The 27,401-nt window shown below is 38.7% G+C and overlaps 1 protein-coding gene across 1 annotated transcript in view; it reads right to left on the reverse strand.

The window, feature by feature from the left end:
- Nucleotides 1-6,025: 6,025 nt before the first annotated feature.
- Nucleotides 6,026-27,401, reverse strand: part of NSUN2 (NOP2/Sun RNA methyltransferase 2) — a 55,764-nt gene continuing 34,388 nt past the window's right edge. Inside the window, exons 16-19 of the mRNA XM_088131486.1 lie at nt 18,509-18,589; nt 14,657-14,795; nt 12,452-12,491; nt 6,026-11,910 (exon numbers count right to left, since the gene is read on the reverse strand). Coding sequence (XP_087987612.1) covers nt 11,514-11,910; nt 12,452-12,491; nt 14,657-14,795; nt 18,509-18,589 — 657 coding nt within the window. The 3' untranslated portion in view covers nt 6,026-11,513. The remainder of the gene's footprint in view (nt 11,911-12,451; nt 12,492-14,656; nt 14,796-18,508; nt 18,590-27,401) is intronic.

The raw sequence follows: 27,401 nt of genomic DNA on the forward strand, positions 1-27,401 counted from the left end.
AGAGTCAAGCAATGGTTTGCTGCACAAAAGTGCTTTGCTTGCTTCACTGGAAATCATATCTGTGACAACAGCAGAGAAGGCATTGTGGATATATGAGATATTTGAAGTGCTTATTTTCTGTTTTATTTAGGATCCTCAGGGGCATTGTATCTAAATTAAAGTTAGTCATACTAGCAGCATCACCAAATTTTAGAATTTTTAGAGGAGAAAGCTGGAGGAGAAGAAAGAATGGAAAAGATTTGCAGCAAAAAAAAAAAAGCATAAATGAGTATGAATTCTAGGTTAAAAACAATTGTCCATCTGCTGTGATTCTTTTAGCTTGATCAGCTCCCCTCCCCGCCCCCACTCCCAATTGATTGATTCTGATGCTGTGTTCAGATAAAGGGCAAATGTTATGGAATAAATGGATTACCCATCTAGAACTGCAATTCCTCACATCAGTTCTGTAGATCTGAAGCGTTTAAATTAATAAACTCCAATCCAGCCATTTTTTCATGGGGCAGTTGTCAGATACACACATGGGAATCTCCTGAACACAACCTTGTGTCCTCATTCACTTTAGCAGAGGGATGGTTCCATACACATATTCATCCTGCTGCTTTTATACATGTGCAGGGAAGCTGTAGATTAGAGAAATAATGCATATGTACACAGAACGCAGAATGATTAGTCAACCAGAAAACAAATAGCACTACTAAATAAGTACCTTTGCAGTAAACAACAGGGAAAGCTCTTTAAACCTCTGTTGATGCTGTCATCTGTCCTAGTATAATTCTATGCTAACATTGCAAAACATTTTATAATGATACGATGTTCCCTCTTTCCCAAGTCTAAAAGGGTGTCATTGTTGCAGGTTTTCAATTGTTTTTCTTCTTTTATTGCCACTACAATTATGCATTTCTCATAAGACCTAACTGGTGATAACTCTTAAATTCAGGATGAGTTTGATATAGGAACTTCATCCTTGCGCGTGTGTGTGTGACAGTGTATACATTTTAAAAATGTAAATAAATGTGTTTGCATTGGAAATACAAAAGATCGTTTTGTTTTTTTAAAAAATTATGAAGGAAATCATCGATAAGTATAACTACATTCAGGAAGATAAACTTTAATACTTCCTTTAGCTACTACAATGATATAGTAAAACAAAAGGGGAAGTGTTATGGCCTTATTTCCTTATACCCTTGAATTAAAACCTATCCTCACATTGAAAATTGGACCCCTACTGGTTAATTGATGACAACTTTGGCTGATTAATTTATTAATTTAATCTAGCAGCTGAGCTCAATTAATTGTATGCTGTATCTTAGCAGCATTAGAATCTGAAAGAGTAGAATGATGAGAGATGCTTGCACATTTAGCTCTGTATGTGTACATGTATATGCCCCTGTGTGTGGACCCACACATATGCAACTCTTATTCAATATATTTTGCTGTTTGAAAGGAAGGACAGGTTCCTTCCTTTTCCACAGTGATACAAGATTCACTGGGTGAAATCTTATTTCAATGCAGAGGAAAACATGATTTCCTCTAGACTCCTGAGATCTCCAGGCCCACATACAGGGCAGGGGGCAGGCTATATGGCACATACAGCTGAAATAAAGATGTCACAAAATTTTAGTTAGAAAGCTCTTCTTTATTTTGAGGAAGCTCAATTAGAGTAGAAAAAATGCTGAATAGTCAATTAGTCTTTATTAGTCAATCTTAGGACTATCATATCAGAGTGGCAAAAACCCAAGTTGCAATTTTCTGTTTTCCTTTGCTGGCCCTTAGGGTTGGTCAGGATTACTGCAGCCCTGATATGCAACCTAGACAATCCTATCGGTAATTTTCTATCGGCAGCTTCAAAATCCATCTTCATCCCCACTCCATTTTTTTGCCTGATGCATTTGTTTTCTCCACAATAACCTATCTTACACTGATAAGAACAATGAGGGTGGATGAATGGGTACTGCTTTTTTATTTAAAGAATAATTAGGAAACATCATTGCTCATAATAATTGCTCATCAGCAGTTCAACAATGGAATTTGATTGGTATGAATTGCAGGATCTTTTCAAATAAGGTCATTGGAAACAGGGAATTTCTGTATCTTGTGTGCATTCCAAAAGATACTGTTCCCTCAGTTTTCTAAGGGAAGGGAACTTGGCACCCTACAGAGGCTTCCAGAAAGCCCAGTTTAGATCCCTAGTTTTGGCTTGATCTTGTCTGACAAAGTACAGATCCTAACTCTAAGTCTCAATACACTATTGACTTCTCCAGCTAAGGCAATTGAAGGGGAAGTTGGTGTAGTGAAATCTTTTCATTCATGCACCTTTTTATGTGAATGCACAGTACCATCTTTGGAACAGAACTGTAGTTCAGCGGTAGAGTTAATCCCTAAGTATCCTTTAGAAACCTTGGAGACAGACCAATAATCTTAGTTGATACAAGGCATCTGGGATGCGAGAGTATCCACCTATAGCTTGTCTTCAACTTTTTCTTCATGAACAAAACCCAAGGCTGCACCGAAATGGATGGAATCAGTGAAACCACAACCATTTTATTGACCAACTGACTCTTTGTAAGTGCTGTTGTTTCTTTTGGATTCCTTTGCTTCAAAGGAGGAGGAGGAGGAGGAGGAGGAGGAGGAGTTGTGGTGGTGGTGGTGGTGGTGGTGGTGGGAAAAGATGGAGTAAGAACATAAGAACTGCAATTTCAGAGATAAATGAGGCCAGGGGCAAGATGGTCATCAAGGGTGAATGTACATTGTTGGCTATACTTATATGTAGAAATGATATGGGTGCAGGTCAAATATGCGCATTTTAAAAAAAATAAAGAAATCTTAGTCCATCTATGTCCTAAAAGAACCAGCTAAATTCTATTAGCCTAAGCATATGTATTTCTTTCAGGACATTTAAGAAGTCTTCCAAATAATATCTAAGGGTATGGGAGATGGAAAGAGAGAACAGTTTGAAGGGAAAACCTACCAGGCACCTCTGAAGCAGACATTCTATAGCCTGAGAATAGGTGAGACACCTGAGAAGGAAATGTAGAACAGTTATGATATGGTGACATCATGTGACTATGGTCAAGATACAGGTTTGGAGAACTTTTTGTCTGACCAGTGAGCATGGATGACTTTTTCCTCTCACAGAATGGTAGCCATACAGTAGAAGAGAATGAAATAAAAACCCAGCAAAGCAAATGCCTATAGAGTGTTAGGAATTTATCTTTACTAGTAACAGCAGTTCATCAGAGGAACCAATAACCAAGTGAGATGGAGAGCTTTCCTATGTGGCATCTCTTCAAGCCAAGTTTGAACTTAGATAACCAATTCTTGGGGACACACTAATTTGAATTAGGTACACTGAAGGTAAGGGCTGGGTTTGATGGACCATTCCAATTCTATGATATTATACACAAATGTTTAAAAATCTGCCATACATTTCCTATTGAAGGCAATCTCTCAGGCCTGAAATGAACACTGGTTACTAATATGATCTCAGCCCCCCAGTGCATATTTAAACCTTTGGTTCTTTTTTGCTTATATAGCACCATGTTCAGAGATTGCCTGTGTGCTACTTCATTATATAAATATTAATCCTCTGCCAAGGAATTTTTGAGAGGAAGAATTTTCAGAATGGCCAAGTGATGATTTACTCAGCAATGTATATTTTGCTTTACTTCTCCAAGGATTTCTGGTATTTTCCCTATGCTAGACCATGTTTAGCTATTTAATTTCAGCTTAGCCCTGTGGAACATTTAACACAATGTTTGTTTGCAATAAAACATGTCACTAACAAAAATTGCTGAAGCCCTCCAAGAAAGATTGAAATGAACTGATTATTAGTTGAGGGACTTGAGGAAGCTTTTAATGAATTCTTCCTGACCATTCACACTTACTTATTTACTTACCTACTGTATTGTGCAGATTTATATGGATTCTGGGTAACAAAGCATAGAAACAGAAACATACATACCAAAACAATAGAAATAGTTTTTTCTGGTTCTGTGACTTGGCCTGGGGTGGGGAGGTGTGGGGATGGCTAGCCCCATAGAGGCCTGCTGTCTTCAGCCCCAGATTCTTCATCTTCTTGGACTCTCCTTTTCCTTTTTTTCAGTAATGTTTTTTAAATTTTGATGTTTTATGTATTTATATATATTTATGGTTTTAATGTTTTGTGTGAGTCACCCAGAGTCCCCCATTGGGGGGAGATGGGTGGGGGAGAAATTTAATGATAGATAGATAGATAGATAGATAGATAGATAGATAGATAGATAGATAGATAGATAGATAGATAGATAGATAGATAGATAGATAGATGGATGCATGGATGCATGGATGCATGGATGCATGGATGCATGGATGCATGGACGGACAGATGGACGGACAGATGGACGGACAGATGGACGGACAGACGGACAGACCTCTTAGAATGTCACTTTTAAACCTTTTATCCTCCCCCATACTCCCTGGGTATGCTTCTCAAGCTCATTTATTTGCAAGTTCTGGACAACTGAGCAGACAGGCAGTTTTCCTTGGTACATCCTGTGATGGAGCACCAAGGCATTAGTTCTTGGTCCAAAGCCTAGAAATGGGGATTCTAGTTGCTGGAAATGGGAGTGAAATGGCTAGATTATTGCAGGACAACAAACCAGAGAATTCTTCTTGCTTAACCACTAGATAGAGTATTAGAGAGAAAGCATGCATGTGGTTATACTTTACTCAAATGCAAAGTCATAAGACACGAAGAAGAAAATACAAGTTCGTCTCCTTAAAATGACATTGAATCTGTCATAGGATATATACATGTGTCATTGTAATGGGGCACATGCATTCATTGGATTTGGTGGGTTGGCAATCATGTGATTGCCATTTGCAATCTTCTCTGCTAACTTCCCCAGAAAGTCAGTGGGGAAGCCGGCAAGGAAGGTTGCAAGGGGAGGGGATGGAGGGGAGCTGAAATCCTGTGGGCTGCAGGAATGGAGCTGAAATCTCCAGGATTTGAGCTCCATTCCTGCAGTCCCACGAAGGGTTTACCCTCCGTGCACAGAGGATAGGGGAAACCCCTTTGGTGGTCTGCAGGAATGTTTGAGAGCTTAAGGACTGCCTGGTGGGAGGATTTCAGCTCTGCATGGAGCTGAAACCCTCTGGCAGGCAGCCTTTTCACTCTCAAAGAGCTGCCTGCCAGAAGGATTTCAGCTCCATGCAGAGCTGAAATCCTTCAGCAGTCAGCTATTTCACTCCATGCATTTGACGCCCAGAGAGATTGCTTAACAACCGCAACTGGAAGTGCCCAGATTGTGGTCATTGAGCGAAGCAGTCCTGTGGGTGTTTCACTTTACAACTGCTTCATTCAATGATAGAGATTCCTGTCCCAATTGTGGGAGGACTGCCTGTAAGACCAACCTTTGCTTTTTTGATCAGGTAATGGAGCCAGTTTGGTGTAGTGGTTAAGGTACCAGGCTTGAAACAGAAGACTGTGAGTTCTAGTGCTGCATTAGGCACAAAGCCAGCTGGGTGTCCTTGGGCTGGTCAGCCTCTCTCAGCCCTAGGAAGGAGGCAACGGCAAACTACTTCCAAAATCTTGCCAAGAAAACTGCAGGCACTTGTCCAGCAGTTGCCAGGAGTCAAGACCAACTCAAAGGCACCAACCCCCACCCTCAAAAAACCTTCCTTAGTACAATACAGGAATGCTGTGGATATCATATAGGTCTTTCAACAAAGCATTTGACAAAGTATCTCCTGACATACTGATTAGCAAGCTAGTTAGGTGCAGTCTGAAGGGGAAGATAATTATGTGGAACCCCAGCTAGTTTGTAAACCATATTCAAAGAATCATTCAACAGCTCTCTATCAGATTAAAGTGAGGTAGCAAATAAAGTGCCATGATGTTTGATCCTAAAACCCAGTACTGTAAAATATTTCTATTAATGGTTTGAGCAAAGAAGTGATGAAAAGTTTGTCTAATTTGCAGATGATGTAAAAATAGATGGAATACCTAACTGGACAGGAGTCATACAATGATTTTGATAGATGAATGAGATGAAAAGAGCAAAATGAAATTTAAAAGAGAAACATTCAAATTATTCCCTTAAGAAAAAAATAAATAAAATGCAGAAGTACTGTATATGATGGGTGGGAGGGAAACCTAGACTGGCAACAGGACTTGGGAAAAATATTTTGGAATGGTAGTTAAACACAAGACAAAGGTGAATCAGTGGTATGATACAGCTGCAAAAAAAAAGCAAATGCAATTTTAGGCTGCTTTAATAGTATTGTGTTGAAATCATGGGAAGTAATAGTTCCATTCTGTTCTAAACTTATCCAAATCTATCTCCAGTTCTAGTTACCATATTTTACAAAGGATTAAAAAAAATGGAATGGATTCAGAGAAGGGCAGTGCCATTCTCTGGATTAATTTGTGACAAGAGAGTTTGAGAGGCGGAACAATAATAGCATTCCAATAGCTGAAGGGGATGTCCCAGAGAAAAAGGCCAAGTCATCTCTTCTTTAATATCCAGAGTCGTGGAATAATGGTCTTAAATTATAGGAAGGCTCATTCTGATTGAAAGTTATGAAACAGCAGCCAGCTTTATACTTCACAAACGTTGCAAAAGAAATGACATTCCTGACTTACGTTGTGCTGCCCTCTGCCGCTCGATAATACTTGAAATCAAGAACGGTAAAAAAAACAAGCAAACCCAAAACCTCCTCTACAGTTGTTTGTATGGATGAAATAGCCTTTTGAAAAATCCCTGCATGTGAGCAACATTTCATTTCAGAAAAAAGGCTAGCTAGAATTAGAGTTTCAGGTCAAGCTAGGGTTTTTAAATGATTATTATTTCCTGGGGTGGGCAAGTCAGAGGTAACAAAAACCATTTAACCATTTTGGTTAAATTACAAGGATACTGGCTTGTCAGCACTCTTATATTCAAGGAAGCGTTTTTAAAGCCATCATCATTGCAAACTACGCAAAGGTCCTAAATTACATCAAACCTCTAATTCACCTATACGCTGTTGGGCAGATTAGCAATAGTAAACATAGATTAAGTTTTTACTGTTTTACCCTGCCTCCTCTTTACACACAACAGGAAATCATATGCCATGAAATAGGCTGTAGCCCAACAAGGCTTCTGACATAAAAGAAGTCCCACAAGCTTATTTTTCGTTTTGTATTTATTTTGCTTGCTTTGTTTTGCTACAGCCAATTAATTTGGCTCCCTTTCTGGAAATAGAAAGAAAAGAGTTTTATGAAAAAATTATACCTTGCTGATGCAATAATGTTAAATTACTATACCAATTTTAAACAAGTTAGCACAAATATTGATGGGTTTTATCAACTGCAGGAGGATACTGGCTTTTACCCACTAGTGAATCCCACCCCTTTCCTGACTTCTCCATTTTTCTCATGCCTAATTTCTGCCTAATCTGGGAAATTCCCCACTCTGCCCCATGAAAGAATAAAGAAAAAAATGAATTAACTCAGCTAAGAGGTTGACAGTCTCTTGATGTTTGGGGTATTCTGGAAGGGTAGCCACAGGAACTTTGGGGAGCTTCAGAATTTCAGCTCAGCAAATACTTAGATGGAAGCTTGAAATACATTTTTCTGTAGACTCAGAAGACCTGGAGATCTACATTGGGGAAAGATGGGTGGAATTTACTGGAAGATTCAGAGAGGGAGCATAGCAGACTTGAAAAATGATGGTTGGTGACAATCAGATGGTGTGGAGGAAGATCAGCTAGACATCCTGGAAACATAAAGCAGTGGGTGGTGGGCATATGAATTCTCTCTTGCCACCATGTGGAAGACAGCTTTTCCTTGTTGCAGCATTCTGCAAGTAAAAAAGATGTCAAATTGGACTTTTATTTGCCAGTTTCCCTGTTATTTGTCAAAGCTGCCTTGCACATGGTGCACAGCTAAGAGGGATTCTTATCTGTCCACCATCCACCATGTTGTGCTTCTACTTAATTTTCATTACAGCCAATCCAAACACTGTTAAAAATAGTCTTTTGCTCCCCCACCCCCAAGCATCACCATCACCTTGGGAAGTGGAGGGAGTGGGGCTTTGCTTTCAGACATGGAGTTTCTTTGGCTTTGTGGGTATAGCCACCTCTGTCTGGTTTCAGTGATAATCCTTTGGGGGAGCAGAGTTTATGGGACTAAGGAGAAGTCCCTTTTTTGCCTGGCAAGATGACATTGGAAACTGCCTGGAATCTATATAGCCCAGTGTTTCATGGCTGGCTGGGGAATTCTGGGAGTTGAAGTCCACCTATCTTAAAGTAGCCAAGGCTGAGAAATACTGCTATAGCCAGTGAAAATCAAGGGCATAAAATAATCAAACCAGAGAGACAAAGCACTTCTCCTAAATGGTTTCCTGATTAACATGGTGTGGGAGGATGCTGAGGTATCTTGGTGGCACCTTAGTGTAATCAACTAAAAATTTTATTTCTACAATACACCTATCACCGAAGTTTTATACCAGTTCTGTACTTATTTTTTTCCCACCAATCCTGACTTTAGTATTTCCCTCACAAAAGTGTGTAACTGACAAATCCCCATGGTGAGCTATAGAGTACCTCAAAACCAATATGGCTTGACCCCAAATGAACCCCTACATTTCATTTGTAGCATTTTTTTAACCAAAACCCCTTTTGTGTCTAATTCAATCACACTCCCACAAATGCTTAGCATCAGCTTAGAAATAATTTGATGCAGTGTAAATGGCAGTTATTTGTTATCATTTACTTTCTGGAAATTCTGCTGTTGTTGGGGAGAAATGTGTAATAGTTCTTCCGTTCAAATAAAGGAAGGAATTGATGGATATTACTATCAAAATAAACAAGCAGACACTGAAACCTAAATCTCTAGAATATCAGTATTAAGTCAAATATTATTTGGAATGTACTTTAAACAGCCAATGCCTTCAATATCCTAGAAGTCCAATCTGGAAGGAATGGATTTATAAATATGGCTGGTAATGTTGCTTCATTAACTAAACAAAATTGTTCAAGAGAAGATACAATTCAAGATCTGGAGGTAGGTTATATTGTAAGCAGGTGGGGTTGAGGGGGAAGGGACCCTTAAATCTAGACTGCATATTTTAACAAAGTCAGGACATAAGATACAGTTTTATTAACCACAAATAGCCTTTCTTGGAGTAGTTTCTTTTTTAAGTGTGCTGAGTCTCAATGATAAAATATTGGAGGGGGGAGGGGGGAGGGAGGATGAAAATCATGGGAATACAGACATGCCAAACATTAGATTAAGGAAGGCTCATATATGATATATTTTTGCTCCAAGGTCATCTTGCCAGAATTGTCTGAGCTATACACTTTTCTTTGGAGGAAAGTACAATTGTGATTAATTTACCCAGAATCAGTAATTGTTTACCTCAAATGCTTTATTTTCTAGAAAATAGTGCCCTTGCTGATGGTTTTACTGTAATAATAAAAAAAATGCTTATAATAGGGTTTTATGGATAGAGTTAGAAGAAACTGGAATCCCAGAAATAAAAAGAACATTAAAAGTAGTATAGCCAGTGCTTATGCAGAGGGAGATGAAAGTACTATCAGATTAATAATTATTGTAGCTAAAACAGAAATCTTTAACAGTTTCAAATAAGGGGGATTATAATCAAGATGAAACAGAATTACTTAGGGCTAGGTCTTCTTCCAAATAAAACTCTTCCTATCTAACTCTTCCTGACTTTAGGTCTTCGAGCACGGCCAGATGCAGACATTTTCTTTAAAGAGGGGCAAACCCAGTTTTAGAAGCTATTGAAGATGACATTTAAATATATGGCATGATTTTTCTTGAGTGTAGAGAAAATACCTTTTGATCCTTAAATTTTGTTGGTTATTGTTACTAGCAGTAACACCAGAAGCACAGTATCTACAATGTAGCCGCGGGGACAGAATAATCCTATTGAACTGCATAAGCTTGAAAATCAAATGTCAGATTCCTCATCACCATCCCCTTGTTTCTAGTAAGAAAGGATAAGCCCATTTAATGAGGAACTTATTTCATTTATTAGATTTATATCCTGCCTTTCATTCAGGGGCTCAAGGCAACATACATAGCCTTGACAAATACTCTGTTATTTCCCTTCCAAACCACTCCCTATATGGTAGGTTGAGCTGAGGGAGTGAGCTTAAACCTTGCCTCCCCATTTATGCCCACCCTCAGCCACATGAGCTTCTGTGGTTGAGGGTGGGCTTAAACCTTGTCTCCCCATTCCAAGGCCAGCCCCTTAATCAAATCATAGGTTAAAAAGCATGGTGTGTTAAAATGGGGCTCCAAGTTTTTCATCCAGAAGAAATTCCCACTCTGTTCAATTGGATGATTCCACATCAGAGAACTTTTCTTTTTCTGGAGACAGGGACAGAGTTGTTAGAATCATGTTCCATTACCACCTAAGGACTCTCAAAGAGCTGGCACAATTTCTAATGGTATGTCTTGATCTTTAGAAGTACATGCAAAGGCAAAAAACAGAATGGTGAGTTTCACAGAGCTAGCACAATCAATTCTGATGAACCTATACTTGTGTTTCAAAGGTAGAGATTCCCCATCAGATACCGATTCTTGGAAGAGGGGATACAAAACCCGTATTTGATGAGACAAATCCAATGTTAAACTCTGGCATAGGTTTTGGGGGAATACAGCAAGACTGAGGGTTTTAGGTATTTCCTCTGAACCAAGATATCAAATGCCTATACTGTACTCCCTTAATTATGGTAGTACAAAATCCAGGCAGCTATGGAATGAAGTGATACAAAACTGGTAGTCAACCTGAGCATTAATTTGGGTCAACAGAAACATGTGATTTTAGTATAAGCTGTAGTTCCCTACGGGGTGTGTCAGTTACCCAAGGTAACCCAAGGTTAGTGGAACAAACCATTACAAAATTTTGGTACAGATTTTGTGTGAATACAGTAACATTGATTTTTCAGATGTTTCTCTAAATCCCAATCTGAAGTCAATTATTAGGGTACAAAAGCCAGGTTGGGCGGAAAGAAAATGGTATAAAACTAATACATAGGTTTTCAATGGAAACCAAATTTTGGGATTCATAGTTACACAGCTCAAATTTAAGCTACTGTATGCTGACAACATAGTTCATTTTCATTGTGCAAATTCAGAGGAACAACAACAATTATTAAAAGTGTATGAAAGATAAAATTCTCTCTCAAAGAAATCTATTACAAATTATAGAAGAAAATCATAATCAAATTTACAAGTTACATTCATATAGCAATAAATCTATTTTAATTTCTACACTGACTAATATCATTTTAGTGATGCAAAATCCATTGGTAGAAACAGATTCACCCAAGTGATTGCATCATGGTGTTTATTTGATTAAAACAATTTATATAAAAAAAAGTTTGGGAAAAAAAACTCTTGTAAAATAATTTTGTACCACTTTTCTCAACAACTGAAATAGCTTTTTTATTAAAATTATTTTTAGATGCTTTGCAGCACATAATTATAAAAAAATGCATGTGGATAGTCAACGCAAATTGACTTTTTAGTCTTTTTTTTCAGTAATGTCAACGTTACTTTTGCTTTGCATATTTTTGGTATTTTCATTTTTGTCAATGGAAGAAGGGTTTCCTACTATGCTGGCTTCCATTAATTTTTTTTCAGGTTGTCCATTCAATTCATCTTCTATTATTGTCGGTAACTGATTGATGTTTTTGGTTTTACATTCAAATTCCATTTCTTCCAGCACTTGTCCCGAAGTATCTATAGATGCTGCTTCCAATTGACCTTCTAAATTTTCTTCTTTCCTCTTTGCTTTGAATACTTCAAGTCCCATCATCCTCAGGTAATGCAATCTCTCATTTTTGGGCACGAAGGCACGAAGGGATGTCTTGCCAAGCCAACCACACAGCAAAATAGAGCACTGATGGGTATCCTGTTTGCTACAAATACACAAATACATACACTGTTGCTGCTTTAATTTTACTTCCCTCGAGGGATTTATTAGTAATTTTAAACAATACTATTGGCTTGTTTTAAATACACTGTAACTGGGATGCTGCACCAACTCAGCAATAGAGCATATGTCAAGAAACAGGCTTCAGATCATTTCTTACGAGATCCAGCTGAAAATGAAACTTAAAGAGCTGGACTAGAAAATCTTTCTACCAAAGAGTTGACAGTACAGGACCAGATTATCAAGTGGCCTGATTCAGGATAAGGTAGTTCCATATGTGTTATCTTTAATCTAGATTCTTTTTTCTATTTTTACATTTTTTATAATCACTTAAAAGGTGCTTTGCTTTTCCTGGATTGTGCTCAAGATTCTGCACACAGAGCATTTTAGAAAAGGATCCTAGAAAGTGTTTAATTGAAAGTATTAAATCAGTTTCTTTTCATGTTTTTGAACATCTCATGTTCAAAAGGGATCTGTACATACACACACACACCCATTCACATTAACTGAACACGGAGTTCACTTACCTTGGGTCTGGTTCATATTTCAAGACTATGCTCCCCACAGCTGAAAGAGAGTATAATGTTTTAAAGCAACAGATTTATAAAATAAAATTATTATAATACAAATCACATGAATCCTTAAAGGGCCAACCCATGACCCACAGTTATTCTCCATGCAGTTGCTGAACCCTACCATATTTTTTATCAAAACAGACATCAGATAGTTGTCAGGGAACTATTGATATTCTTGAGCTGCTATTAATAACGTCGGGATAGTGATCTTCACCAGAAAAGAGGAATCTTTAAATTTCACTACCACTCATTCCCACAGTGAACTTGATTACTGGGAAGATTACTGTCTCCTTCGGCTTCATCACAGGAGACAGAGACCTGAATTTCTTCCCACCAGCAATCCTAATGTAGCCTAGTTATTAGGAGCATAGATCTGGGCTTAATTGGGGATAGGCTTTAACCTTCTCACACCCCAATGATCCCAATACAACTATGACTGTGAATCTGCATGCACTAAGTTACTACATAACATGGGATCAGGGTATTTGAGGGACTGCCTTACTCCCATTTCTACCTGTCCCATTAGGCTGGGCAGGAGGGCATGCTCTGGGTCTCATCTACTAGGAATTGTCATCTAGTGGGACTCAGGAAGCATGTCTTTTCTGTAGCTGCATCTGCTATCAGGAACACAATACCGCCTGAGATTCAGTTGGCCTTGACTCTGCTTACCATTCAGGAAGCCTTGAAGACCTGGCTGCTTTCACAGGCAGGAGAGTAATTGAGCCCACAGTACTGGTGAATGGTGTGTTTGGGAGCCATTCTGTGTTAGTCAGCTGGGAATGGTGTTTTTATTTTTTTTTAATATACATTGAACTTATTTTGTATTTTAATTCCTGTTAGCTGCCCAGTCACATTAGTAAGATGGGCGGCCATATAAATTGATATAAATAAACAAATACTAGAAGGACAAATAAATCTTTCCTCTGTGCCAGCAATTCTACACCTATGTGTTTACAAGAGAAGGAAAGGGAAAAACATATGGAGAAAAGCAAAGGTAATATCAGCCCTGCAAGGTAGTCCAGACAAGCAGCACACCCAGATGAACTAATTCTACTTTACTGCAAGGTTACATTAACAGAATCTTGCAAGTCTGAAAGTATTTCTCCCATATCGCCTTTACAGCCCAAAAAACTAGGGAGGGTCCCTTCTGAGACATTTGCCATGTCCACATTCCAGCTGTGGGCTAAGTTGCTTCTTATCCCACTCTTCCTCTGGCTTCGGCTCTTCCCACTGTTTCCCAAGGTCATTCCAACATACCATTACAGGTGAGCCAACCTGAGCCCACCCGTTGCCATAGTCATCTCTCTCCTCTCACTGAAACACGCTCTTTCATACCCAACACTGCCTGGCTTTCATGCCTCCAAATTCCAACACACCCATTTTCTTTCTGTCCTACCAGGTACACTATACGAATAAAATATCTCCCCATATGGCTGAAGACATGCCTGTGATACCATTTACTGTCAGCATCACTCTGGATTGCATTGCAACTGCACACAGACCTCTTTTTTTGATACTGAAAAGCAGAGAGTCACTTTAAAACAAGTGAATTTTATTTTATTATTTTATTTTATGTATCATTTTATAGATATTAGGAAGAATTAATAATCCAAAGATGAGTCCTGAAGCCTTGCATAGGAAAACAATAAAATTTGCATATATATATATATATATATATATATATATATATATATATATAATAAAGTGTTTTCCCAATTCACATAAAATTGGTTTGTTATAGATTGCATTTATCAGAATTCCCTTCATTATTACACCCTCCCTTGGAATATAATATAAAACTGAAACAGGCAACAACAGATGTGACCATTGATGTGCCAACAGTTACTTCCACTATTTGCTAGGTTCCATGCCCCATTTGACTTTTATTTCATTATTTGATATTTATTTATTTAATTAATTAATTAATTAATAAAAATCATGGGTGGCTACAGCCCACAGGTCATTTAGACCAAGCAAAAAAATTAAAAGTAAAGTTGAGGTAACAGAAAGCATCCTGAGAGGTCAAAGAGTTGCCTTCTGATAAATGGGTATTTATCATCAGCTTTCATTTGCCATCAGCTTTCAGCATTGATATAAAAAAGGTAAACCAGATCTTGAATCTCAAATAACTGTTAGTTATCAGGAGTGATCACTTACCCATTCCATTCAATTGACTGCGTGTTTCATCACTGAATCTGCTTAAGAATGGGTTTTCTTCTGTTAACAAAATTTTAATATCTTCTATGCCAGCCTTAATAGTTCTGGCATTGATGAAAGGATACAATGTATATATACCCTGGAATTGAAATACATGATTTTTGAAATGCAGCCATTCCTTTCAAAATTCAAGAACAGAAATCTCTTTTTAAAGAAAGCTGTTCAGCATCTGAATGCAATATGATAACAGAGATTGGGAATCCCAACACTTACTGGGTGAGTAATTCAGTATTATGAAATAAAATATACCGTTAATTAATAGAAGAGAATATATGTAGCTCAAGGTTGAACTATGGAGCCCTTGGGGTTCTCTGAGTTTGGTTGTTTCCTTGCAGACATTTCGCTACCCAGCTAGGTAACATCTTCAGTGCTAGAATGGAGTGGGGTTTGCTCTCTGTTTATATACAGTGGCATGCCCTGCCAGTGTTGGTGGGGGTATGTCCCCACCCCCGGTAGTTCCTTGGTTAGGGCATTGTTTACGCTTGATTATATTTCTGGTGATAATCTTGGTGTTACATTTCTGATGTATGGCAGTGTTATCCTTTTCATAGCCTATGTTGGTTGTGTTGTAGTAGGTTGAGTGGTCAGGCACTTTTTGATAAAGTTGCGTGGATATCCATTTTGTTGGAAGATGCTGTATACCTAAGTGTTCTGTTACCTAAGTTACCCTACAGGATTGTTGTTTTATATCCTTGATGAGAGGTGTAATAATAAATATAATGAATGAATAAACATTGCCATTTTTAAAGTCTTAAATATGCCCATTTTTCTTTTTTGTTTACAGATAAGTGCGTTTGTCTTAACCATCAATTTACTATAAGGTAACTTCAAAAAAAAAACACCCCAGTTTGAAGCTGCTAAACAAAAGTTTATCAGCAAATGTGATCCTATGCCTTAGGATCCTGTATTTATTTATATTTAAAATTTGTCATTGCCCATCTCATTGTGGGGTGACTCTGGGCAGTTTACATTAAAAACAGAACAAACATTAATTAAAATAAATAAATATTAATTTAATTAATTAAAATGTACTAAGAAACAAACTTCCTTTATTTTCCTTTATGATACTTCCAAGAGGCTGCTATTAATTAGGTGTTAATAAACTCAGGGAGCATCATCAAGGCGCCAGCCATCCCCAGGGTCGACTGTATCTTTCCTTGCCCCATGCAAGTTGGCAGAGCCAAGCCTTCAATTCCCTCTGAAACACTGGGAGGGTAGGGGCCTGCCTCACCTCTGGGGGGAGAGTATTCCATAGGGTGGGGGCAACGGCAGAGAAGGGTCTCCTCCTAGGACCCGCCAGTCGACATTCTCTCACTGACGGGAACTATAACATGCCTTCTCTGCCAGACTGGGTGGGACCGGTCAATATAATGGGGGTGAGATGGTCCTTCAGGTAACCTGGATCCATGCCATGTAGGGCTTTAAAGGTGATAACCAACACCTTGAATTGGACCCGGAAACAAACTGGAACCCAATGCATCTCCCGCAGCAAAGGTGTTACATGTGTCATCCTTGGGGCACCCAAGATTGCCCACACAGCCACATTTTGAACCAGCTATAGCTTTCAGATACTCTTCAAGGGTAGCCCCATGTAGAGCACATTGCAGTAATCTAATCAAGAGATGATAAGGGCATGAGTGACAGACCGGAGTGACTCCTGATCCAGGAAGGGATGCAACTGGCGCACAACACGAAGTTGTGCAAAGGCCCTCCTGGCCACAACTGCCATCTGTTCCTCAAGCAGGAGTCGTGAGCCCAGGAGAACCCCCAGATTATGCACTGGGTCTGTCTGGGGCAGTGCAACCCCACGGAGAACCAAAGATGGTAAATCTCCAGATACAGAGGAGCCTCCAATCCACTGCCACTCCGTCTTACCAGGGTTCAGCTGAAGCCTGTTGTTCCCCAGCCAGACCCCTACAGCCTCCAGGCACTGCGAAAGGGTAGTCACAGCGTCACTCAAGTCACCCAGGATGGAGATGTATAATTGGGTATCATCTGCGTATTAATGATACCTCATCCCATGGTGGCAGACAATCTCACTCAATGATTTCTGTAGATGTTAAAAAGGAGCGGAGAGAGTACTGAACCCTGCAATACCCCATAACAGAGGGGCCAAGGGCCAGACTTCTCACTCCCAATCAACACCGATTGGTACTGCCCTTGGAGGAAGGAAGTGAACCAGCACAAAACTGCACCGCCCACTCCCAACTCCCTAAGTTGACCCAAAAGGATACCATGGTCGATGGTATCAAAAGCCGCTGAGAGGTCAAGAAGAGTGAGGATGGATGCACTATCCCCATCCCACTCCCGCCAGAGATTGTCCATGCTGTTTCTGTCCCATATCCGGGCATGAAACTTGACTGAAAAGGGTCCAGATAAGCTGTTTCATCCAGTATCCTCTAGAGCTGCAATGCCACCACCTTCTCAACCACCTCCCTAAAAAAGGGGGGTGGGAGACTGGACAATAATTGTCCAGTACGGGGGGGATCCAGGGATGGTTTCTTGAGGAGATGCACCAATGCCTCTTTAAAGATGACTGGAAACACCCTTTCCCTCAAGGATCAATTCACCATCAGCTGGACCCACCCACAAGTCACCTCCTGAGTGGCCTTGACCAGCCAGGAGGGGCACGGGTCTAGATGACAAGTGGTGGCATTAACAGTCCAGAGGACCCTGTCCACTTCCTCGGGTCCAACAGGATCAAACTGTTCCCAGATAACAGGGTAAGTCCATACGCTGGGCATCTCCCTAGGCCATGCCCCGCTCTTGGAATCCAACTAGGAACAGATCCGAGCGATTTTATCCTCCAGATGCTCAGCAAACTCCTCTGTGCGGCCCTGTAAATGGGCCACTGGGCCCTCCTTTCCCAAAAGGGATCAGGTGATCTTAAACAGGGCTGCGGGGTGGCATTCTGCAGATGCAATAAGAGTGGAGAAATACTGATGTTTCGCTGCTCTTACTGCCCCAAAGTAGGCCTTAATAGTGGCTCTAGCCTGTTCGGTCGGGTTCAGTCCCTGTTTTCTTCCAGCGGCACTCTAGACGTCTCTTAACCATTTTCAAGACCCTCAACTCCTCCATAAACCATTGGGAGTGTCGGGCTTGATGGATCAAGAGAGGATATATGGGCACGATCTTGTCCAAGGCCTCATCAGCCTTCCTATTCCAGGTGGCGGCCAAGGCCTCCACTGGACCATGCAGCAGATCCTTAGGTACAACCCCCAGCTCCCTTTGGAACCCAACTGGGTTCATCAGTCGCCAGAGGCGGGCCAGTTGAATAGGTCCTGCCTCCCTGTGGAGGGGGCAGAATGAGAGAATCTCAAGGTCACCAGGGCATGATCTGACCACAATTGGGACAGATGTAACTCCCCCTTCAGATCATCTTGCCACTGCTCTGACAAGAAAACCAAGTCCGGTGTGAGACCACTGTCCCGAGTGACAGAAAGAAGATTATGTTACTTATTTGTGACACCATGAATGACTACTATACTTACTTTGAATACTTTTAAGTTTTACTTTAAATTGTGACACATGATGTATTATATTGAATTCCATGGCTCTTTCTTATATGAGAGAAAGAAAGATATCTGCCATCTATCACACATTATCTCTGCCCAAGGCTTTTTCAAAAAGGCGAAGTACAAATAAAATAAGTAATAGTAAAAACAAACACAATGTGATGAAGTGAATGTAAAAACTAATGCAGCAATAGCACTAAATCTGTGGACAAATCTAAATATTTCCAGGAGGAATTACAGAAAAAGTATAATTCAAAGACAATGCATTCATCCTCACCTCTTGTGCTAATCTGAAGGCACAAGCGAATTGTTCTCCATCATTATTGCGACACCACACTTTTATCCCTGTATTAATAACCTATAAGGGGTTTTAAAAAGCAGAGTATTTCAGCATATTTAAGTATTATAATATTAAACAGTAATTTGAAACAGTTTCGCAGGAATCAGCACCAACAATATATACTGATAAAGTGAGACATGCAGTAGTACAGGCATTTAATAGAGTTATATTAATCATATAAGGATTATATTCAATATATATTCTTCATAAATATTGAAATACACAGAGAAAGGTATGATTCTTCAAAGCAAACCCCAAATGAGCATAGGTAACCATAAGGTCTCATCGGGGGACTGGAATGAAGGATCCATTTAGGGTCTAGATCTAGGAAACCACTCAGAGGAAAAAGGACTCAGTGAAGGCATTGCCCTCGGTGGAAGTAAATCTAAAGTTCCAACAGGAGAAAGGGCTGCTGGGAGAAAAACATCTCAGGTTTACTGGGACGACTCTAGTTAGTTTGAGCAGAGGCCTGTAAGTCCAAGAGAAGAATCTGCTGTCATCTTCCATTTTCCTGAGGAGGAGCAAATGGACATTTTCAAATATTCTAAGCTTATTCTTTCCCCCCCCTATATTGGGAATTTGACTTGGCAAGAAATATGTCTGCAAATTATCCATATATAGCTTTTTTTTTTTTGCATGATCCTGTCTTATGGATTAATTAATTAATCCAGAATTAATACTTCTGATAGAAGTTAAGTGTGTGCATGCACTTTGTTCATGGATTCTCTCTCTGGCGTCTTGCAACCAAAAGCAGTTAATGTGCCAAGATCCCTTAAAAAGACTGCTAGAAAACAAACCATGTAGGGATCATGGCTGGTTTGCAGGCCCAGTAGTTGGGAGAGGAACCATTACATGCATTTGTGGCTAAACCACACTTTGGTGGCCAAGATGAATAAACAGACTGCTTACATAAAACTCTCACTCTTCCAATAATCATGTGTGCATTGACATGCATGTGGGTCCTCCTGTAATTACAGTGTCCTTTGGAATGTTCTAGAACTGAGCTGCTTTTTGGCAGCCCCATGGAGCGCTATCTTCACTCTGCCTACCTGTAGGATCTATTGCCATTTATCTCAGTTCCTTGAGGCACTGTAGGATATCCTACAAAGTATACAAATGTTTGGGATAAAGGGAAGATTGAGTGATCATCTACCCATTCATACAAGGAACCACAATTACAGATAAATCACCTGTTCTTTTTCATGGTGGCCTCTGTACATCACACATACAGATGGTTTGCAAGCTGTATTCATCAAAGGTGGGGCAGATATGTCACTATATAAAGAAGAAAGTACCTCCTCTTCAAAAACAGTATCCAGCCTAGTATTGGTTCTACTCAATAGTTTTGCGTAAAGGCCATTGGTTGGGATCAAGCTGTCTGTCAACAAATATCAGGGAGTGATATACTGCTGGTGGTATTACACCTGCCCTTAAGAAATGATCCCACGGTGTGCAGCAGAGGAAGCTTGGGCTTTGTTAGTTGAATGATTCTGTAATCCAACGTGCTATTCTTTATGGAGAGGTTATTAAGTCTTCCTTAGACATAAATTTTTCTTTGACAATGCATATAAAGTGGCAGTTGTAATATCTGTTAGAAAGACTATGCCCTAGATATAAAAAAAGCCAAGACTTGCCAAACAGCTAATGAATGCAAGGATGATTCCAACATAGCTGTTGGAGAAGGAAAGTAACTCAGTAAAATAAATGAAATAAAGTACTGTATGTCAGATGCAATGCTGCAGTAGTTGCATGAATTCAAGGCCAGGAATGGTTACGAACCCATCAGTTGCTGTCACCAATGAAAGATCGTGAGGTACAAACTTAAATATTATAATAGGGGAATCTCCTCTGAGCCAAATGTTATTTATCTAAGACTTTGCAGAAATTTTAATCCTGTAAGAGCTCTATCTCACTCAGGCATAGATTCCTGTCTCCTGTACCCTCAAACTTTTTTGATTCATCTTAGGAGGGGCAAGCAGTGTCTTGCAGAGCTTACTGATTAACTCCCTCATCTGTAGCAGCACTGTTTGGCCAGCCTCAGCTTGATTTGGAACATATGTGTTGGCTGGTTCTCCTGGGCTTTACCCCAGTTGTTCTCTCTCCTCTTATCTGAGGATTTATCAGTGATAGGTATGACACAGGGTATAATAAGCGTTATTTTTATTTATTTAATTTATTTATATATCACATTTATATAGCCACCCATCTCACACAAGCGGCTCTGGGCAGCTTATTATTAAACTTTGGAGGATATAAAAGTCACTTCCATCTTCTCATTGGCAATGGTTTGTTTTCTATAGTTTCAGTCTTATCTGTAATAAACATTCTAATCTAGCTAGTCTTCTGCCAAGTCTGAGGAGTTGAACTACACTGTGAAATGTCAGTTCCATGATTTACTGCCTAGTCAATTCAAACTGGTCTTTTCACCTCCAAACCTATGGCTCTGGTCATCCACAATATTTGTTCAGTGTAGTGATAAATGACTTTAAACAGAGATATACTAGTGGCTATCTTGATAATACTTGCTAATGGGATGAGAGGAAAGGAACTACTGACATACTGAAGACCTAAGTTGAATTCATATACTTCATCTGAAATCAGCAACTAGAAAGCAGAGACAGCAAGAGGAGAAACAATGAAACCAAAGGCACAAAGTTGTATTGGATCACAGAGCTTCTCATATGAAAGTAACCAGCTTCGTATGAGGAAAAAGCTTTGCATATTCTCCTTGATTCTCTGAATGCTGCTGGTATAACATGATATACAATTGGAACCTATCATTCTCTAATACAAAAATTAACTGTGTCAGCTCTTCAAAGTTGGCCAGGTCAGGGAACAAGGCATCACAAGGCTTATGGGAATGCTTCTTTATTGCTGTAGGGTATCATAAAAGAATCTTGAAAGCCTGCCAGAGTTTTTTCTTTGTCCCTCTTAACCAAATAGAATCAATTTGTTTTTGTTTTTTAACATTTAAACAATTCCCTTTTTCCAGGACCAGGTTAGAGTTTTGCAATATCTGTCAGTTATCTGTCAATATCTTAACAGTTTTTGCATTCCTTCATCAAGGTTATCGCCATATGCCTCTACATAATGTCAATATTGATCATAGTCCAGCCAAGCACTGTAATATGAATGGACAGGACTGGAAACAATCCCTGCTTAAATAATATGAGCCTTTCCAGTGAGGAGAGAATGCCAAGCACACGAAACAATCAAAATCCAGAAAAACAGCATATTGTTAGGAAGAGACAGATGACTTGCGGTAATCCTGATGGAGAACAATATCTTTACCAGAGGCTGCTTATTTCTTCTTTGGAAACTGAGCTTTGGAAACTTCTTTTGGAAACTGAAACTGAGGCAAGCCCTGTCTGGAAGTGGATTGCTGGGAGCAAGCAACAACTTCGTGAAAGCCAATTATGGCTTGAAATGAGTAAACAAAAGACGACTTAGCAAGGTGGCAGAAAGTGGTAATGGCACCAATGTTGGGTCCTTTCACTCTTACACAGGACAACATTTTCTTCTGGGGATATATCTCTTTATGTAGGATCTATTACCAGTAGGGTGGGTCAAACTGTACTTCAAGATCAAAACTGTTGGTACCAGAGCAAGCAGTGGCATTGATTCATCCAAATCTATTGGTTCAATGGCAGAAGTTATCATTATCATAATGGACATCAAAATTGTGGGAAGTGTTAATGTCTAAGGTACTCCACCTGAAGGTGCTTACAGGCAGCCTTAAGTGATATTGAAATTGCAACACGAGACATTTGAAGAACCTGTTCCCAAACCAGAGTTCAGACTTGAGAGCAATTGTTGCAGTGGACCCATGTTGTAAATTTTAATAACAGCGAAACTTCCTCTGAAGCACAAAAGATAGTCAGTGTCTGATTCAAGGAGGAAGTTTATTCCTGCATTTAACACATTTTCTAAAAGAAGCCTTCAAAATCATAAAACGCCCAGAGGCATGCCAAAACATGCCAAAGATAACAGATAAAATAGTTTTAAGGTAAACTCTAGTATAAAACAAAATAATGAAGTAAAATATGCATTCAGATACCGACTATCTCAACAGACAGAGAAGGCTGTGCCATTGTATTGATAAAATAATACTTAAGATTAATGGCATTAGGTCCTATTTATTTATTTACAATACTTACAACCCACCCCAATCCCAAAGGACTCTTGGCAGCATACAAGAGCAAACAAAAAGAAAAATGCAATAATAAATAACTAAATCCAAATCAATATCAAAATCAAAAAACTAGAGAGGCGGAGCTGGCGTCGCGGCGGTACGGTGTGCGATCTGGAGCTCCCAAGATCGCAGCTGATATCTCCGATGCTGGACGGTCCCGAAGGACCTAAGCCGTCCCGTAGAGACGGCGACTAGATAGGGCACGTCCTGTTGATCCCAGGGATATCGCAAAATCTCTGGTTGATCCGGGAGAAGTCCCTGAAACCAGCGACGGAGCGGCAGCCATTGAGACTGCAAAAGCCGGGACAGCTCCAAACGGAAGAAGAAAGTGTGTCAACCGGGTGAGATGGACCTTTATTATTCAATTTTGCTTAGAGAACACCCTAAGTAATCTAAAGTGAATTTTTAAAAGTGAAGAAAAGTGGGACTAAGCGGCGAGATTAAGCCTTTGGGAAAATTCTTTTTAGTTATTTAACTTTCCCTTTTTATGGACTTGAATCTGGCAGAGCGTGGTTTATTTCATTTTTAAACTCAACTGGACTGGCTTTTCTGTTTGATACTCAATAATTTCTGATTTCAAGCATTAGGACTAAGATTTTTTTTTTAGTGTTTTAAGAAGCATATTTCTTTTTCTCTTCTTTTCTCATTCTTTTTCTCTCCTCTCTCCCCGGCTGGGAAAGAGGAAAAGCGAAGCGAAAGCTAATGAAAGAAAGTAGCACTGCCACCTAGAGGCTTGGATATATATATATATATTGTTTTTTCTACTGTGACTTGTTTTACTCATACTCAAGGACTCTTAAAAAGATAGCGAAGTGTATCACAAACTGTTTATATAGGTGCCACCTGAATAACTATAAACAAGACAGCGGAGAGTGGATTCTGAAAATGTTTAAGGTGGAAAGCCTGATTTAGTCACAAGAGCCTTGGACATTTAGTGGCAGTAGCGTACTTCTTGCTAGAGCCTTGGTTTTTTTTCTTTTTGTTTTTTCCTTTTTGTTTTTTTTTTTTTTTGCTCCTTTTTTTTTCTCTTCCTCTCTACCTTCTCTTCAGCTGGTTTTCTTTTTTTTTTTTTTTTAAAAAAAGAAATTTAGCTTTCTTTTCCTCTTCCTTTAATTTTTTTTAACTGCATACTATTGGATTAAGGCGGACAAGTGCCTGAAGGTTTTTCCTTTTCCATTCCCTTTTATTTCCAGGGTTTTTTTTATCTCCTTTCTATTGTTTTTCATTCTCATTTTGTGGAATAGTATCTGTGGTTCTTGCCTTGTTCTCTCCCTCTTTTCTTTTTTCTGCAGCTTTAGGCATCAAGATGAGCAAGAAAATAACAGCCCCAATCCCATCAACATCAGTAGCTTCCTCTTCACCTCCTGGGAGACAATGTTCAATTCAGACAATGATACAATATGAAAAAGAGAAGGAAGTGACATTACAGGCAATTATGCAAGAAATTCAGAAGACTGGAAAGAGGACGGAGAATATTGAGCATAGAATTGAAAAGACAGATGAAAGTATACAACAGATGATGACAAAATATGAGGAGAGATTTAAGAAAATTGAAGATGAAGACATACAAAGAGATAAGAAAATTGGAGATATCGATACTCGACTGAGTGAAGTCGAAAAAGCCAGGAGTGACTTGCTAGGATGGGAAATTGATAAATCAGAATACTATTTGAGATTTCAAAACATAGAGGAAGGAAAAGGTGAAAACCTTGCGGAAATAATGACAGAAATACTGGCAGAAGCATTGGAGATAACCACAGAGAAAATGTCAGATGGGATGGATGAAATCTTTCGTGTCTATACGAGATATGCAATGAGAAATAAACTACCAAGAGAAGTACACATAAGATTTACTAAAAAAACTATTAAGGCACAGATACTCCAGGTGGCAAGAGAGAAAACACTAAAGTACAAAGATAAAGAAATCGTAGTCCTGAAGCAGGTGCCAAGAAAAGTAAGAGATATAAGAAGGCAATATTCATTCCTGACTAAAGAGCTACTTAGAAGAGGAGTAAACTACAGATGGTTGATCCCAGAAGGTCTTCAGTTCACTTGGCAGGAACAAAGACAAAGAGTTGATACAGTCCAAAAGCAGAGCTATTCTATTCAGAATTCTTTAAAGGAAAAGAAGAAGACACACAAAAGGAAGAATCGTTAATTGAGTTTCAAGAAGAAGGTGCAGCAGCAACTGGAAAAGAAAAAGAAGAAAGTGGGGGAGATGGCGTTCCCAGAGAACAACGAGAAGTAAGATCTACTAGAGCAATTAAACCCTCGTATAAAGCCTAACATGGAGGAAAGAAAATTGATTACGATCAATATAAATGGACTTAATCTGGCTATTAAAAGAAGGAAAGTATTTCATAAATTAGAGAAGTTAAAGTTTGATATAATTTGTCTGCAAGAAGTACATATCAAAAAACAACACGAATATTTGTTGCAGCAAAAAAACCTGGGTAAATTATTTACTTCCTTGACACAATGTAAAAAAAGAGGAGTGGTCCTATATATTAGAGATACAATGCCAGCAGAACAAATCTATGCGGATGATGATGGAAGGATCTTGATGGTTGAAATAATAGATAATAATGTTAAAATTCTTTTAATTGCAATTTATGCTCCCAATGACAATCAAGAAGAATTTTATAGGAAATTACATATGAAAATAGCTGAATTGGACTATGTTAACATCTGTATGATGGGAGATTTTAATGGAATAATGAATGATCAACTGGACTATAAAACACAGAAATTGACAAAGAGAACTAGGAAGACATTGCCAAAATCCTTCCTTCGAATGATAGAAGAAATAGACTTGAAAGATGCATGGAGAGAAAGAAATCCGGCAAATAAACAATATACTTTTTATTCAGACAGACATACATCTTGGTCTAGAATTGACATGATATGGATGTCAGCGGACTTATTTGCTAACATTCGAGAAATTGAAATACAAACAAGTACTTGGGCCGACCACAACCCAATGGTAGTTATTTGGAAAGGACAACGGAAGAGATTTAGATGGACTTTAAATAACAGGATACTAAAAGAAAAAGATTTCAAACAAAAAATAGAGAAAGAACTTACCTTCTTTTTTAATGAAAATAAAAAAGAGGATACATCATTACAGAATCTTTGGGATACAATGAAGGCTTATACAAGAGGTTTAATAATAGATTATACAAGGAAAAGAAACATAACGCAGAAAAAGACTTTTAAACTACTGGAGGATGATCATAAAAAATTGGAAGAAGAGTTACAGAAATCCCCGCAAAAAAAGATATTAAAGCTAAAATGGATCTAATTAAACATAAAATGGGATTAATGGAAAAGGAGGAACTGGCACAAAAAATTAGAAGTGCTAAACAGAATTACTTTGAAGATGCAAATAAACCAGGTAGATGGCTAGCCTATAAACTGAGAAAAGAGAGAGAATCAAAAAGGATTAATCAATTGATAAATGAAGAAGGACAGATCTGCTTTGGTAATGAGGACAAGAAAAAAATTATACAAGACTACTATGGAAAATTGTATTATCAAGAGAATGTACAAGAAGAAGAAGTAAGACAATATTTACAGAAAGCGAAATTGCCTCAGATACCTAAAGACATTGAAATAATGTTAGAGGGGAATATAACTATGATGGAATTAACAGAAGCTCTAAAAAGCAGAATGTCGGGAAAGCCCCGGGTCCAGATGGACTGCCAGTGGAATTTTACAAAACCTTCCAGGACATATTGAGCCTTCAACTATTGGAAGTTATGAATGAGGTTATGACAAAGAAGAGGATACCCCAAACATGGACTGAAGCATATATTACACTTATACCAAAGGAGGACACTGACCCACAACAGGTTAAAAATTATAGACCTATATCCTTATTAAATTCAGATTATAAAATTTTTGCTTCAATATTGGCAGAAAGACTAAAAAGATATTTGAATAACTTTATCCATGCTGATCAAAACGGATTTTTGCCAAAGAGACAAATTAAAGACAACATGAGAGTAATTCTCGACACATTGGAATACTATGAGGCACACCCTGAAAAGCAAATGGCCTTGATATTCTTAGACGCACAAAAAGCCTTTGACAACGTGAATTGGCGATTTATGCTACTGCAATTGGAACAAATGGGCTTTGGTAGAAAATTTACCCAAGCCATTGAAACAATATATCATAAGCAGACTGCAAAAATCATGATAAATGGAGATTTAACAGAACAGATAGATATAACAAAAGGGACGAGACAAGGTTGTCCACTATCGCCCTTGTTGTTTGTCTTAACATTAGAAGTGTTGAACAGGAATATAAGAGAAGAGAAAGAAATAAAAGGAATGAAGATCAAAAGGAAGAGTACAAATTGCAAGCCTTCGCAGATGACCTAGTATTTATACTAGAGGACCCATTGGAAACAGCACCTAAATTAATTGAAAAGATAGAAGAATATGGAAAAGTAGCAGGATTAAAAATAAACAAAGATAAAACAAAGATATTAACAAAGAATATGCTAGCAAGGCAAAAGAAAGAATTGGAAGAAGTCTTGGAAATACAGGTCACAAACAGGGTTAAATACCTAGGGATATATATTACACCAAGATGTAGTACATTGAAGGAGGATAATTATGTTAAACTTAAACG

This window comes from Python bivittatus, unplaced genomic scaffold (genome assembly GCF_059951505.1).
Source record: "Python bivittatus isolate LINGU-HERP-01145 unplaced genomic scaffold, Pbiv_v1 ctg000960_np1212, whole genome shotgun sequence".
Lineage (NCBI taxonomy): Eukaryota > Metazoa > Chordata > Lepidosauria > Squamata > Pythonidae > Python > Python bivittatus.